Source organism: Xylaria bambusicola, assembly GCF_022495145.1.
Source record: "Xylaria bambusicola strain CBS 139988 unplaced genomic scaffold F5B22scaffold_1, whole genome shotgun sequence".
Classification (NCBI taxonomy): domain Eukaryota; kingdom Fungi; phylum Ascomycota; class Sordariomycetes; order Xylariales; family Xylariaceae; genus Xylaria; species Xylaria bambusicola.
The window spans coordinates 757,909-772,787 of record NW_025953554.1 but is presented as its reverse complement, the minus strand read 5'-3'; the positions used below and the strand labels follow the sequence as shown (position 1 = coordinate 772,787).

General features: G+C 50.3%; 2 protein-coding genes across 2 annotated transcripts; one reads left to right on the top strand and one right to left on the bottom strand.

Moving 5' to 3' along the window:
• Nucleotides 1-4,910: 4,910 nt before the first annotated feature.
• On the top strand, nt 4,911-8,297 carry F5B22DRAFT_10186 (uncharacterized protein). The gene is made up of 3 exons (XM_047968668.1): nt 4,911-5,578; nt 5,644-7,265; nt 7,329-8,297. Exons 1-3 carry the CDS (start codon nt 5,182-5,184, stop codon nt 8,061-8,063), a joined length of 2,754 nt encoding a protein of 917 aa, XP_047836300.1. The 5' UTR covers nt 4,911-5,181; the 3' UTR covers nt 8,064-8,297.
• A 1,032-nt stretch (nt 8,298-9,329) lies between these two features.
• F5B22DRAFT_10126 (aminotransferase class-III-domain-containing protein) lies at nt 9,330-11,777 on the bottom strand. Its single transcript, XM_047968662.1, has 2 exons — nt 11,087-11,777; nt 9,330-11,010 (listed from the first exon to the last, which is right to left on the bottom strand). Exons 1-2 carry the CDS (start codon nt 11,410-11,412, stop codon nt 9,804-9,806), a joined length of 1,533 nt encoding a protein of 510 aa, XP_047836299.1. The 5' UTR covers nt 11,413-11,777; the 3' UTR covers nt 9,330-9,803.
• Between the last annotated feature and the right edge of the window lie 3,102 nt (nt 11,778-14,879).

Here is a 14,879-nt window from a genome sequence, read left to right as displayed (position 1 = left end):
AGTCACCAGAGGCTCAAAAGACGCGCGCAAAGATAGCAGGCAGGTCAAGCGCGCGCCTCTGGCGAGAAGAGCCGGGGACAGAGCGAATGTGGTTCAACTCTACCTGAGGTACCTGGGAGGGGTGTATACCGCAGAAAGCATGCCTATGCAGCACAACAAGCATGTATGTAGTAGTTATGTATGTATGTAATAGGCAGGGCCGGTTAAGTAGTACAAGACGACGGGTAAAGAACGAAACAGAGGGCGAGCGAGGGTCGCGCAAGGCACTATTCAGTACGCAGACGACCCAAGGATTGACAAGGCAATGCCTGGGCAGTACAGTACCTAGGTCAAGGTAGGGAATACCCAAGGTCAGTAGGTAGCGCAGGGTTACGCTGCGCCTACAAGGATGGGGATACCTCGCGCCCCGAAACAAGGTGAACCGCGTGGGAGCTGGGAGCGAGCTTTGGCAGCCCGTTTAGCTGTTGGATCGTTGGGTCGGTTTGGCCGGCCGGGTCTAGAAGAATGTGGCCACAGGTTTGACAGGATTCCGCGCCGGTGCGGTTGGCCTCCCAGGGATGATGTGGAATAATGCGAAATTGTCCAGGTTGACCGAGGGATCAGGGCGTTTTTTTTATGGCCACCTGGGTAGATACCTAGACTAGGTGCCAGTTCAGTTTGGCTCAGACCAGAAATTGGAGCTCGAAAGCTTAGATCCTCTGGGAACCCGGGCACCCTGGAGAGACTAAACACCGCACATAATACAACACGCCGACGCTGGTATAGACGGACAGATATAGACAGGCAACCAACCAAATAAGCAAGCAAGCTGAGGGATGGGCTGGGAGACGCCGAGCGTATCCAAGTAGCTAGCTGATGAATAGCATGAACAGCATGAACAGCATGGGCAGGTAGACGGCTGGATAAGTCAAACAACAGGTACGCAAGTACTAGTAGTAGTAGTATAAGTAAGTAGGTATGGTATGTAAGTAAATAAGTAAATGGTGCCAGCAGGCAAGCTTGGTAAGCTGGTAAGCTGGTAAGTAAATAAGTGAGTAAGTCAGTAGGTAAGTAAGTAGGTATGTATGTATATATGTATGTATATATGTAGGTAAGTCAAAGGTAAGTCAGTATAGGTAGCCAGTATTAGAGGAACCAAGGGGTCGGTATCATGGTCGTAGACAAAAGGTCGCCGCACTGCGAGCCCCGGGATTCCAGCAGCGAATGAACGGTGTTGGTGTAAGACAAGCAATTATGAAAAGACATGTTGGCTTAGTTGCGCGAGACAAGGTTGGATGGAGTCTTTGCCAACCCCAGATTCCCCATCGTGGTGTACGTGTAGGTAGGTATTTCTGTTTCTGTCCAGCATCGATCCTATGGCATAATCCAGAATCCCTCGACCAGCCATTCGCAGCTCGCCATTCGCCGGTTCGCCACTTGCTTGTCATTCAGCTTCACCACATGCACTCATGCACTCGACCTCCACGGGCCGGTACAGCTCCTACAAACCCAACCCGCACCACGAGCATTAGAGGCATGCACAAGCGTCGCGGCAGTGCCTCCTCAGTGGAGCTCTCTTGGCCAGATAACTAGGGCGATACCTAAGTAGAGGTCGAGCTGGTAGGCTTGTCGGTAGACCTGGGAGACTAAGAGGGTCTAAGCGCTCGTCAGTGGTCTGGCTCGCTTGTCTCTCTGCCCACCAAGCGAAGTACCGTAGACACCCGGGCAGATGGGGAGATAGATAGACGAGATAGACGGGCGAAACGGAGCATGAAACGGAGCTGGGAGAGGCGTGCAGTGCAGGCATGTCGTGCGTGCGTGCGTGCGTGCATCATCACCTGGCATCGTTTGGCATCACCTCTCAGCCAGCAATGCGTATTCCCAGCAGCATGGCATGTTATACATGGCCGCTGAGTGAGGATAGAAAAAAGTACCTACCTAGGTAATCATACATACCTTGGGACATACCGTGGGACCTGGGCAATTCGAGTCTAGTGATGCTCAGATGCATAACCGCAACCACCAAAATGGCAAGAGACAGCTGAATGGCCAACCACATGCAGCCTCTTCTGCCATGCAGATGCGGCCCTACAAACACGCTCACTGACAGTAAGCCCATCCCGCTTACCGCTTGGACTAATTGGGTCGCCTGACTGGCCCGATTATCCGCAGCATTTCCATATTCCACGGGTAGTGGTTCTTTCGAGACGGACCTGCCCACACCACCAACCGAACTAGGCATAGGGAGTATGACATCGACCGAGGGTTCCTTTGTTCTGCCCTGGTACTTGTCCGGACGTCTCGTTGCCATGGTCAGAACCGCCGAGGGACGGTAGTGAGAGAAACAAAAAGGCGGGATGGGATCACACTGATGATTACACTACACCACCGTCTACCAGCCGAGTTTCGAGCCCATAAGAGAGGGAGACGACTCGAAACCCATGTCTGTCTGAGATCCCATTAGCCTCTCTGCACAACCAAAAACACAGACTCGATTATCAAGAACCTGATAACTCCTATTGGCCGTAGCCACACTGCTTCGCTGGCCTTGCAGTCTTGGAATCTCATCCGTCGGAGGAGGTACATTTTGAGTGGTCAATAACCACTGGAGCCCTCGCCAATCAGGCCATTGGGGTCGTTCTCCGCGAAATGCTCATCTTGTAGCATTTAGTGGGGGATAAGCACAGATCATGGGTTCGTCGTCTGACAAAACCCGAGCCGCAACATTGTCTCGGCCGTGTCGCAATTTAAGCGCAATGTCATTGATGACGATAGCACGCAGATTCGGCCGGGAGACAGGTTCTGGGCAAGCATCAAAGTTGTTTAATGGCGTCAAGCTTTCTGTTTTATGAAGAATGTAGCGCGAAACGCTTTTGGGAGGGGAATCCTACTCTACAGATTCGGACTTCCTCCTCTTATATACCTAGAGGTCTATAGTTAATGCCAGCTCACATACCGCTTTTTCGCCTAGACTTCAAGCTCGATCCATGCACGTTGAGCTGGCATCTCCCCATAGGGCCCACAGGCCTGTAGAATGCCTTGAAGCTGTTCATTACCGCGCAGCCATCCATGCGTGGGTGGTTGGTGTCGGCAAGGGATGACGAGAATGCTCAGCATTCCGGAATTGGCTGCTGGGCTCGGCTCCGTCTGTGTGCAGCTGCCGGCCTGGACGATTTCGACGCAACACGGGCCGACGTGCTGCAATAGAGTACCATCGCCACACCCTATATATGAAGCATTGTGCTTCGACTTTGCATCTTGTGTAAGCCGAGATCATGTAGACAGGCCTGTTCGCTCTGATTGTTGCCAATGTAAAGCGGGCCTTGATTGCCCATGTTACACGGCTAAGAGAGAAGTTCATTTATTGGCAAAATGAATTCTGCTTCCTGCCAAACGCTGAATGTCTAATTTCACAACTCCAATGACCACCCTATCCAACACTGACTTCGTACAGAGCTTTGTGTAGGTTAGATAGACACTAATTCCATAGCCAAAAGTGTAAAGCTCAATGGCCTCCGCACTCTAGAGAGATTCTAGTATAGAACGATGTCTACGGACTTAACATATATAGTCTAAACACATTTATAGATACAATACAAGCTAAAGCTCAAAGACATGGTATCGAAAGGATAAATTGGTCTCCATGATGTAATTATGATATGCGAACACTGGTGGATTTAAAGATAGAAGTGCATTTAAAGGCAGATGATGATTGTGACATATTTATTACATGTAAAGTCTCCTCTTCAACCTCACTAACCCCCATTAAGACCTGTAGTCCAAGAGATTGGGGACTTCTCGGTGTAGTCTATGTCACCAAGATGCTCAACACGTGCCGGTGATTCTACTCAAAAGTCATGATACTACGTGTATTTTGAATTGTTCCAACTGTGTCACATTAAACCACTCTGGCTATGTGTGCAATGACAGTTACTAATAAAGCTGATTCAGTCATGCCATTATCATCGGTACCCGAGATCTTGCTGGCGGAAACCCCTAAGGTTAGTTCTACGTGTTTATCAAGACGCCTCAATACATGGCCCTATCTCTAGCATCGTCACATCTACATGTAACCTTCCAAGTTGTGTATCCATGTGCCTTGCACTTATACCTAAACTTCCTTGTTGGCCAGCTTGAATATAATGCCTAATCAAGTAGGTGGGTTGCTGCGGGGTTCCCAAAGTTACATTTAGGTACCTAGATAGAGTCGAAACTTGCAGCTGGAGCTGGATCTGGGTCTGATCTGGGGATGGGGTATGCTTCTATCGAGTCTCAAGATATCACTATATAAGGCCAGGCTCTACTTTGTGAAGTTTATGCACAGCACGCAACTTTGATAGCTGATTGGCCACTGCTTGCACCTTTATAATTAGGTACCTAGAGAGAACCCTATCTACAGACTCTCTACCGTACCTTATGTACCTAGAGGGAGAGGCCAATGTACACTACCGGCCCATTCAGGCTTACAATTGTTGGTGCAGTGACCATTAGTGGCCAATATCTGCCTTCCATTTGAAGGTTCCGTCGCCTGAAGAGGCACAGATTAGCAGTGCAGCCTGCCAGTACAGGTACCTGCCAATCACCTATCTCAGGTACCGTCAACCTACTACGACATGTACTCCTGACCTCTTTTTTTGCGACAACGGATCCGCGTAGCATCGCTTCTTCTCTTCTGCTCAACCACGCGCCAGCAGAAGCAACCCGCGAACAGAGCGTCGACAGCGACGATATAGATGTCGGTTCGCTTTGCGTGAGGGCGGCCACTGTCGAATATTCAATTCATTGCAATTGGCACGTCCACCGCCTTGCAATGTCACCCATTCCAGTCGCCAGGTAGTTTCCATCATCTGCTCGGCGCTCTCTTCTTCCTCTCTTTAGTCGGTTTATTCGTAACCTTGGGCCTTCTGCCCCGTCAATCCTCTTCCGCAGTCACTTGCCCGGCTGCTCATTATCCAGCGCCGTTCTCTGTCCCTTTCCGTCTCATCTTTGGAGTTGCCACGCCCTGTATGCCCCCGAGGATATCCTGGCATTGCACGACGACAAGTCTTGGGTTCTGCATTGGTAGGTTAGGGCTGGCCTTTCAACCCGCTTCGTGAAATCCGCCTTCCTCTGCATCCCCTATTGGCCATCTCCTTCCATTCCAGAGGCGCGCCTACATCCCAGAGCCTGTATCCCTTACGACATCAACCACCGACCGCCGAGATGGAGGAAGAGGACCATCTTAAGGATGGGTTAGAAGGACTCAAAGTCGACACGAGTTTAGATGCTGCATCTACTACGACTATCAAAAAGGAAGGCGACAGCATGACTTCAACACCTAATGACAGCAAAGGCTCTCGGTCTCAGAGCTTGTCTCCCGATGACCGAAAGGCCCGTAGTGATAGTGCATCCACTCCTGACGGTGCTCAGCCTCCGAAATTATCGCGCAAGTCCTCACAGAAACCTCCACACCGACCTACGACTCTCTTTACCCATTTGCCGGATGTAACCGCCGAGTCTTGTGAGCACTTCCAAGTGATACCTGATTGCTTGTACGGATCCAAGTCGCTTGGCTCAACAGATCATGATTCATTAGACTGCGACTGCAGTGAAGAATGGCGTAGGTACCCTATTTGTGTTGGTCTTTTAGAGCCTGTGGAGTACTAATGGCAATGTTTGGGTTAGGGGATGGAATGAACCATGCCTGTGGGGAAGACTCTGACTGTATCAATCGGGCCACGAAAATGGAGTGTGTTGACAAAAACTGCAACTGCGGTAACGAGTGTCAGAATCAAAGGTTTCAGCGCAAGCAATATGCCGATGTGTCCGTCATCAAGACAGAGAAAAAGGGGTTTGGCCTTCGTGCAAACACAGACATCCAAGCGCATGACTTCATTTTCGAGTACATTGGCGAAGTCATCAATGAACCTACTTTTCGCCGACGCGCAATTCAATACGACAAAGAGGGCATTCGGCATTTCTATTTCATGTCACTGACCAAAAACGAATTTGTTGATGCTACGAAAAAGGGCAATCTCGGTCGCTTTTGCAATCATTCATGCAATCCTAACTGCTACGTGGACAAGTGGGTGGTTGGCAACAAACTGCGTATGGGTATTTTTGCCGGGCGGAAAATTCAGCTCGGTGAAGAGTTAGTGTTCAACTATAATGTCGACAGATATGGTGCGGACCCTCAACCTTGTTATTGTGGTGAGCCTAATTGCATCGGTTTTATCGGGGGCAAGACCCAGACTGAACGCGCGACTAAACTCTCCGATGCAACTATCGAAGCTCTGGGCATTGATGACAGCGATGGCTGGGATACTGCTGTCGCCAAGAAGCCGCGGAAGAAAAAGATTAGCGAAGACGATGAGGACTACGTTAACAGTGTACAGGCTCGTAGTCTGGACGAAGATGGAATCCCTAAAGTCATGGCGACACTCATGCAGTGCAAGGAGAAATGGATTACCGTCAAGTTATTGGAGCGTATCCAGCGCTGCGACGATGATAGGGTGCGCAGTCTTGTCGTGCGACTGCACGGATACACAATCCTAAAGGCCGTGCTCAAGACTTTCATTGAAGACAGCAACGTCGTCCTCCAAGTCCTAAGCATACTTTACGACTTTCCTCGTTTGACCAAGAACAAGATCGTGGATTCAAAGATCGAATCCACTATTCAATCATTGACCCAGTCAGAACATGAAGATGTTGCTAGAGATTCAGCACGACTCTTAGATGAATGGGGCAAGCTGGAGTTTGGTTACAGGATTCCTCGGAAGAAACTAGACCCCAACGCACCATCAACTCAGAACTCGCAGCCCATTAATTCTTTCGAGGAGCGCCGTAGCGTCCGCCCGGAAGAGCCACCCAAGACTTTACCCTCCACATTACCAACAAACACCCCTAAAGGCCCGCGGAGCAATATCCCTCAGCGGAACCCCAATGTATTCAATGGCTACCCTCGTCGCAATCGCCCGCCGCCTCCAACTCTTCCTGCAGGTTGGTTTGCAGCCACTGATAAGCGTGGCAGTCTGTACTATTACACTAAGACTGGTGTCACAACTTGGCAGAGACCAACAGAGCCTCCATCAGATCCAGCTCCAGCGCAATCCAACGGACCTTCCAAAGCGCAGCAAGAAACAAAGGCTTTGCAAGACATTATCGATTCTCTGACGAAACCTGGGGTAGTGCCTGGCCGCTCAGCGTCGCAAACCCCTCAGCCAACGAGTACCCCCACCCAGGAGACTAAGAAGGAAAAGTGGCGTTCTCTGCCAATTGAGAAGCAAATGAAGATTTATGAGAACACTGTGCGTATCTCTTGAGAGGGTTCATCTCCTTATAAATTCTGCATATATACTAACTTCTTGTAGCTTTTCCCTCATGTGAAACATGTCATGGACAAATTCCGGCATAAGCTGCCCAAAGAGGAACTCAAGAGATTTACTAAAGAGGTTAGCAAAAAGCTCGTAAGTTCGGATTATAAAAACAATCGTGTTGATGATCCCACTTCGATTACGGAGAAGCAAGAGAGAAAGGTAAAGGCCTACGTCAAAGACTTCCTCGACCGTGCTGTTCAGAAATATCAGGAGCATGAGAAAAAGAAGTCAGAACGTGCCATAAATGATCCTTCAAAACCCTTGCAGCATCTAGTGGTCAATGGACAAGATACTCGTATGGAGACGCCTGTGAGCAGGGACAATGGGGACATCGCTATGACCGATGATGAAGAAGCAGGAGCAACACCAGGTAGTACTGACCTCAAGAGGAAGCGCCCCGGCGATGACCTCGTCGGATCTCCTGAAATGACGCCATCCGAAACACCATTCTTGAAGCGGCTCAAGGAAAACGAGGACGATGCGCCGAGTCCACCTCCGCCACCTCCTCCTCCTCCACCCCCGGATAATGAGGATACGTTCGATAGTATCATGACAGAACAAGATACTGCTCTTGAGGAGCAAGAGACAGCTCTTCTCGAGCAACAGGAGGAGGAGCGACAACGATTGCGGGAGGAGGAGGCTGCCTTGGAGAGGGAAAATGAGCTTAATATGCTCGAATTCCAGAGGGCTGAACTCAATAATGAGGCGACGAGCGTGATGAGCCATTAGCCGTCTACAGCTATGTATATGGCATCATTCTCACGGCGCCTTACAATGGACATATAATCGAACTGCCTCTTGATGCTATATAATTACTCGTTTTTTATCTGGTTGGCTGGTTCCAGTTGCGTGCATTTTCAGGGCTGCATCCTCTACTACAGGGAAGGATAAATGATGATGGCGTTTCATTCTTGTTTTCCACCATACCCCCAGCTTATTTTAAAGCTGTCCATGAAGCCACTGTCACACAAGATAGTAGCAATTCACCTCATACTCAATAACTACTTGAAGCACAACTACCCTACCTGCCTACATACACATCCATGTACTTGTAATCCTTTAGGCGAAAAACTATGCATGAGCTACTCGAAGGCGCAGAAAAGTCTATTGTCTCTTTGTTTATGGAGATCCGCTCTGGAGCGTTTGCTTTTCCTCCAATATTGACATACGATCCATATTGAGCCCGCAAGGAAGAAGATGAAGCGCCCAGCAGAAAAGGCGAGAACGCCTGACCCGAATGAAAAGGGTAGCCAAACCCTAGGGCCAGCGAAGCTATCACCTCCCCACTGGGTCCCGCGCGCACGCGCATGTGCTGTTCATTTCTTTGACCTTGGCGCTGTTTGTCCCCGGCCCGCTTGTGTATATCGAGGACTGCTTAAGGGGTGTTCAAAATATTTTCTAATTAATTATCATTGGCGTTTTTTTTTTTTTTTGCCTGTGAAGAAAGGGATGGGATGGACGGATTGCAAAGAAAGAAAGGAAGCAGGGAGTAAAGGAAATTCCTCCCCGCGCCCCTAAAAACTTTGAATTTTCCGATTCGAATTGAGTCGGGAAATATATCGTGTGGTATGCACATGCACATCGCATATTAGGGCCTGGTTGTGTGGGGAAGGATACTGCGCTCACTTCGCTGCTGCCTTGGTATTTTTGAGCAATCGTACCGATTATTTAGGTAGGTATTCTGATGAGTTGAGCTGGTGGTGTTGGTTGGTATTTTTTTGATTGATATTGTACATAAGTGACCCGACCAACCATCCAATCAGCCAGTCAATCAATCAATCAACCAATCAATCAATCAGCAGAGAGAGATAGGTAGGCAGAGCAGAAGAAGTCAATCAATCGCAAATGCTACCCCGGGTTGTACGTGTATATTGTATGTAACAACAATATTGTTGAACATACCTACTATATCTGCAGTTATATATGATACGTACATACCTAGGTTAGGTAGTCTACATTCGCGCAGGAGATAAGATAAGACGGGAAGGTAAGTGCATGCAACCCACGGAAAAGAGTGTTGGTGATGATTTATTTGTGATCGATGATTGATGATATATCAATTTCCCCATTTGGCAAATGCGCCCCTTGCCTAGCGGTGCGGGTACCTTACCTACCAACCAACCAACCCTAGTAAAAACTACCTTGTGTTTATGATCCGATTATAATATCCCATCCGCTTCAAGTTGCCTCCGCTATTTATTCCCGTGTTTCCCAAGTATCATACATACCGCCGCTTTGTATGCTTCCGTAATGTCGCAGGTATAAAAATAAAAATGCCTTTCTCCCATCCCCCGCATCCCTTCTCCCCTCCATCCATCCATCCCTCTCTCTCTAAAATGTCTGCCGCCTAAATCAATAGTAGGGGCCAAAATCCATCCCCTTCGATAAGTCTACGTGAAAATTTCCAGCAAATCCCTGCGTAAATGACAGAAACTGAGTATCTATCTGCCTCTCATATTTTCTTCATATCTAGCTTGAGATGATCTTCTCAATGGCTGCGAGAAGAATATCTGCATGCTGCTGCTCGAAGATGAGCATAGGTCGCAGGCGCACGGCGCTGGCACCGCTTCCGCCGATGTTGATGCCGTGTGCCTTGGCCTTCTTGAGGAACTCATCGCGCTTCGGGTTGTCGAAGGCGATGAAGGTACCCTGACCCTTTCCACGGAGGTTTTGAATCTGGCCGGGATATTTACTCGCGAGAGCCTCCAGCTTGCTGAACAGGTAGTCGCCGACCTTGGCGGTGTGCTCCACGAGGTTTAGACGCTGGATCTCGTCAATGATTCCGCGGAAAAGCAGAGCGCGGGCTGGGTCGCCCATCCACGTGTTGAATTGACGGTATGGCTTGTTGGGCCGCAGGCTCGGGTCGCCAAAGTAATAACCAGCTGTTTGCGCCTTCTTGCTGAACGTCACCATGTCTGGGGGTGTGGGAAGGTCCCAGTGCTCATGGGCCCAGAATTTACCCGTGGCACCGACACCCGTCTGCACTTCGTCGACGATCAGCAGAATGTCGTGCTTTTTGGTGATCTCCCGCAACTTCCGGAAGAAGTCGGGCGAGGCGTGGTTATCACCGCCTTCGGACTGGATTGGCTCTACCACCACAGCGCATGGGGGCACATGGTAGTTCTTGATGAGATGCTCGACCTCAGCAAGAGACTCGGCCTCAGCTTTAGCATTCTCCTCAACATGCTCTTCTAAGGGATACTTGAGTTGAGGGAAGGTGGCTTGTGGCCAGTCGAAGGCAGGGATATCCATCTTGTGAATAGGCTTGGATCGGGTTGTCGACAGGGAGCCAAATAGACGACCATGGAAGGCAGTCTTGAAGGATAGGATAGAAAGTTGCGATGCGCCGGGACTCTGGTTGTTCATGGAAGATTCGAGCTCCTCTTCGGTAAACTCGATGGCGGGACCGCCTCGCTCCTTTTGGCGTCGCCACATGAAGGCTGCTTTGTACGCCGTCTCATTCGCATCCGAACCAGCCATGGCCGTGAAAACTTGGTTCAATCCGGGAGGAGCCACCTTCAGTATGCCGGTCTCTAGGATTTCAGCCCAGTCGTGGGAAGGGAAGTTGCCGAGTGCTGGTCGGTTAATGATGGAAGAGACCATCTCAGGACTTTCAGCAACCTTCTTCAAAGCGGGATTGTTGTATCCAATCGGTATGGAAGCAATTTGCGCATATCTGGACGAAACAAGTCATTAGTTTCAACACGACAGCCGGCAGGATAATTGCCTACAGGGTAGCGAGCAGAACTTACACATCAAGCAGTTTGTTTCCGTCTGGGTCTACGATGTAGTTGCCCGTGCTCTGTGTGTAGTCGGTAAGCATGTTCAAGCTTCGAGTGTCGAAGACCTTGTCCAGCTTGGCGATCACCTCCTTCGACTTGGGACCAGGTATCTCGGTCTTCAGGACCGGACCCTCTGGCTCGCCTTTATAGAAGGAAGAGGCCATTCTGATGCTTGAAGCTGCTGCTTGTCTCGCCAGTACCGGAGCGGCCGTGGGTCGAGCAGTCGAAGACACAGCTATCCGCTTGGTAGCAGAAGAAAGAGGGCGGAGAGCCCCTCCCACGCTGAGTGCCGCCATCTTTAATGGAGGGGTATTGGCGAGTGGTAAGGAGAGATTGGGTGTAGAGGGAAGAGGGAGGAGGAGGAGGATAGAAGAGAAGCGAAGAGAACGATCGTGATCTCTGGTTGGATTGGGTTGTGCTATGCTGTGCCGCGCCAGGAGCAGATCTGCGTCACTGCAGATGATATTGACGATGGCGATAGTCAATTGGCTCGTGAGAAGGGGGGATACAGGCAGGGAGAGATGAGGGGAGATGAAGGGAGACGAGGAGAGAAGAAGGAAGAGAAGAGCAGAGTGGCAGCGCCGGTGTCCGAGAAATAAAGATCACTGGCAGTTCCGAGCAGCCTCCGCGGTCCACGAACCGACACCTGAGTCGGTCTCCTTTGCTGCTCTCGGCTGGGTATGCTGGTTCTGCTGGTTTATGCTGGCTCTGCTGTGTTCTGAATTTGGTTGTACCTACCTTATCAATGATTCCCGGACGTGGGGCGCGAGCGTGGTCTCGCCAATCGACTGGTTTTGCGGGGTTTTGCATTGGGACGGTGATTGGCGTGCTGCGGGACTACGTCAGCGATCCTCACCCTAAGCAGACTCTAAGCAGACGCCAACCACACTCTAACCAGACTTTAACCGCGCATCCTCGCATGCCGTCGCCGACAGACAGACAGACAGGCAGACGTGCAGCCGACTTGCAGCGATGTGCCATGTCCAACGTCTGAACGCCGCGATGCCTGCGCCGATAATGTGTGACCAGCTCGTCCAGGTGCAGGCTAAGTGCCCGGCCGGTTCGTGGGCCCACAGCGCTTGCAGTGCTTAAGCAGCATGCCTAGCAGGCTTAGCAGGCTTAGCCAGCGTTGCGCAGGGGTCTCGCAGGGGTCACCAGATTCCTCCCCGGCAGCCCAGCCGGACTTGGGTCTCGCTGGGGGCCGCTGGGTTGCCTCTTTAGGCAATTGCATGCGGCTGCTGACCTTTCTATTAGTCGACCGTCCTGTCAGAGCCTGTCACAGCAAATCCCGTGCAGCATTTCGAGTTCGTGGGAGATACGGACACGTCCCGAAGTCGGCAGCGCAGGAGATATCGTCGGTCCAAAGTTTTCAGGCGTTATCTACCCGTCCTGGTATTCTTGCTCCTGTGCCGAGGAAGCACGGTAGCTAGCCGAACGCAGGGAATGGCTGGGCCTGGCTGGGTTCGGTTGGTCGCACATTGAATCAGCAAATCGCACATGGATCAACATGGTCCAACATGGACATGGACCGTCGATCTCCCTCCCAACAGGATGCTCGGCACTTGTACGGTTACACGAGGTAAACCGCGGGCTGGCTGTCGAGTCGTTACATTGCATGCCCTATTGCCTCGTCATCCGCGTCCCAATACCACCACACGGCTTTGTGTAGGTACTTCCTCTCCGTCATCATCCCACCTGCCTCATCCCGTGTTGAGTGCTAGGTATATATTTCAAGTCGGTCAAGTGGGACACAAGGTCTTGGATAGACCAAGTAACAACACTTTCAAGTTTCAAATTTGACCATCGGTTTTGCTACTATCAACTATGTTATCGCCACCCGTCGACGAGCTCTCCATAACCCCGCTAGCCACTGACCGGCACGTATATTAAAGTGGCTTCTTGGCTTCCTAAGGAGGTGTTGGCGTCAACGGCCGTGCTCTTGTATTGCGCGCATGATTGGCCCGAGGTATCGACGGCTGTAAAGGTCCAGATGTTACATATAATCGCTCATGACACAAAACCTCACCAATTGTTGAGATGGACTTTGCGAAGACGCAGCGGAATGTGGGACTCATCTGTGCGAGGTCATCGTGACCACTTGCGTATGCGCCCGACACCGCTCTCAGCTCCCCGCCAGTGAAGGACATCAGCTCGAAATTGCTATCACTACAATCGGCGGTAAGGAAATACGTGGCTGTTGAATTCCACGCAGGCGGCTACATCCACGAGACCTAGTCGGAACCTAGCGTCGATTGCGCGGTGGACCGAGAATGAAGATGCGCCGTTGATAGTTGAGGGCATCATCTGCCGGTCCGCCACACCGACCGACGCAAGCAGCGTCTGCAATTTTCCTTATTGCGAAGCGTCATAATTTCGGGCATGAGCGGTTTGCAACATACTATGGTTACGATGCTCATTGCTAGCGACACCACCAATCTCTGTCAGAACGAAGCGTGTTGACTCTCACGGCATCGCCGGTCGAGAGCTGTCATTAGTGGTATGGAGTATTCAAGCCGTTAGCATTTGAGTCATCAATGTTCAAGTCATCAGCATTTGAATTACCGTCGGTCAACCCATCGTCTATATTGTTGTCGTCGTTGCTATTATTATTCGCCACGCCATTGCCAAAAAAAAAAAAAAAATTACTTCAAAATGACAAAAGAGAACAACAGTCCAGTGTGTTCCTTTTCACTGAAAGCGAGGCGATCTTCCTGACCGATGATGGTGAAATATCCACTTGCGTAGATATACTACATAGACCGTCGGGAATCAATCGAGCCAGGCGAGCAGCAGGTGTACCGTCGAGAATTCGATAGCCGAGGGAATCGAACCCCTTAACTTCCATGCCAGCTATATGACTGGAGTGTTGGTGCCGCTGAGCCAACGACCCAACTTGGCGACAGTACGGTTACATATTTGGTACTATATCTACCGCGTGGTTGTCGTGCAGTGGACGCGTGTTGCTGGGTGGCGAGGCACGTTCGGTACCTGAGGTTATAATGGGCGTGTTGAGACGCGATTTCGGCGCGTGTGATGCGTTTTTTTTTCTACGTGATTCCGCCGTTGCCCTCTGTATCAAGGTTATTGCGATTGGAATTGGCTCCCTCGCTCTGAAAATGCTTGGAAACGGGGGTTCCTATATCCCGGCGAACGACATCAAAGTTGACTGCGATAGCAACGATAAAAGTCACGAACGCAACAATACCACAATGAACTGCGTGGTGGGATGGAACGAGTGCTATACAAAGAAAATACCAGTGTCAATGGTCGGCAGTCTACAATACTACGCAAAAGACCGGATGAACGAAGAAGATTGTGGCCTAGCCGAAAGAATATAAGTCAAGGCAGAGGAAAGAAACAGAAACGCGGTTGTAGTAGGTCTATGACGTAGATGTGTAGACATCTAGGTATGATTATTTCGCGGTATTGACAGTAGCATTCAAATTTATGAACCTAATCGCAAGCCTTGCTAAAAAATTTCGTAGCTATGTGATTACTCATAATCGAAGAGCGCAATGTAGGTTCGCTTGGGATTTTCGTCTCATTATGCCTTTCTCAAACCACGGGAGAGTTGTAGGATATGGTTTGACGCGAATTGAGAAGATGGTGTTGAATGGGCATTCTTGGTATTTTACTGAACTAGAAGAGGCCTATCTCATCTAGCTGATCAACCACCTTCGATACGGAAGCGAGCACTTCGTCCCCTACTCTCTACTTAGGTGGTATGGAAGGCAGAACGACAGGGCGCTGCAACAAAACACGA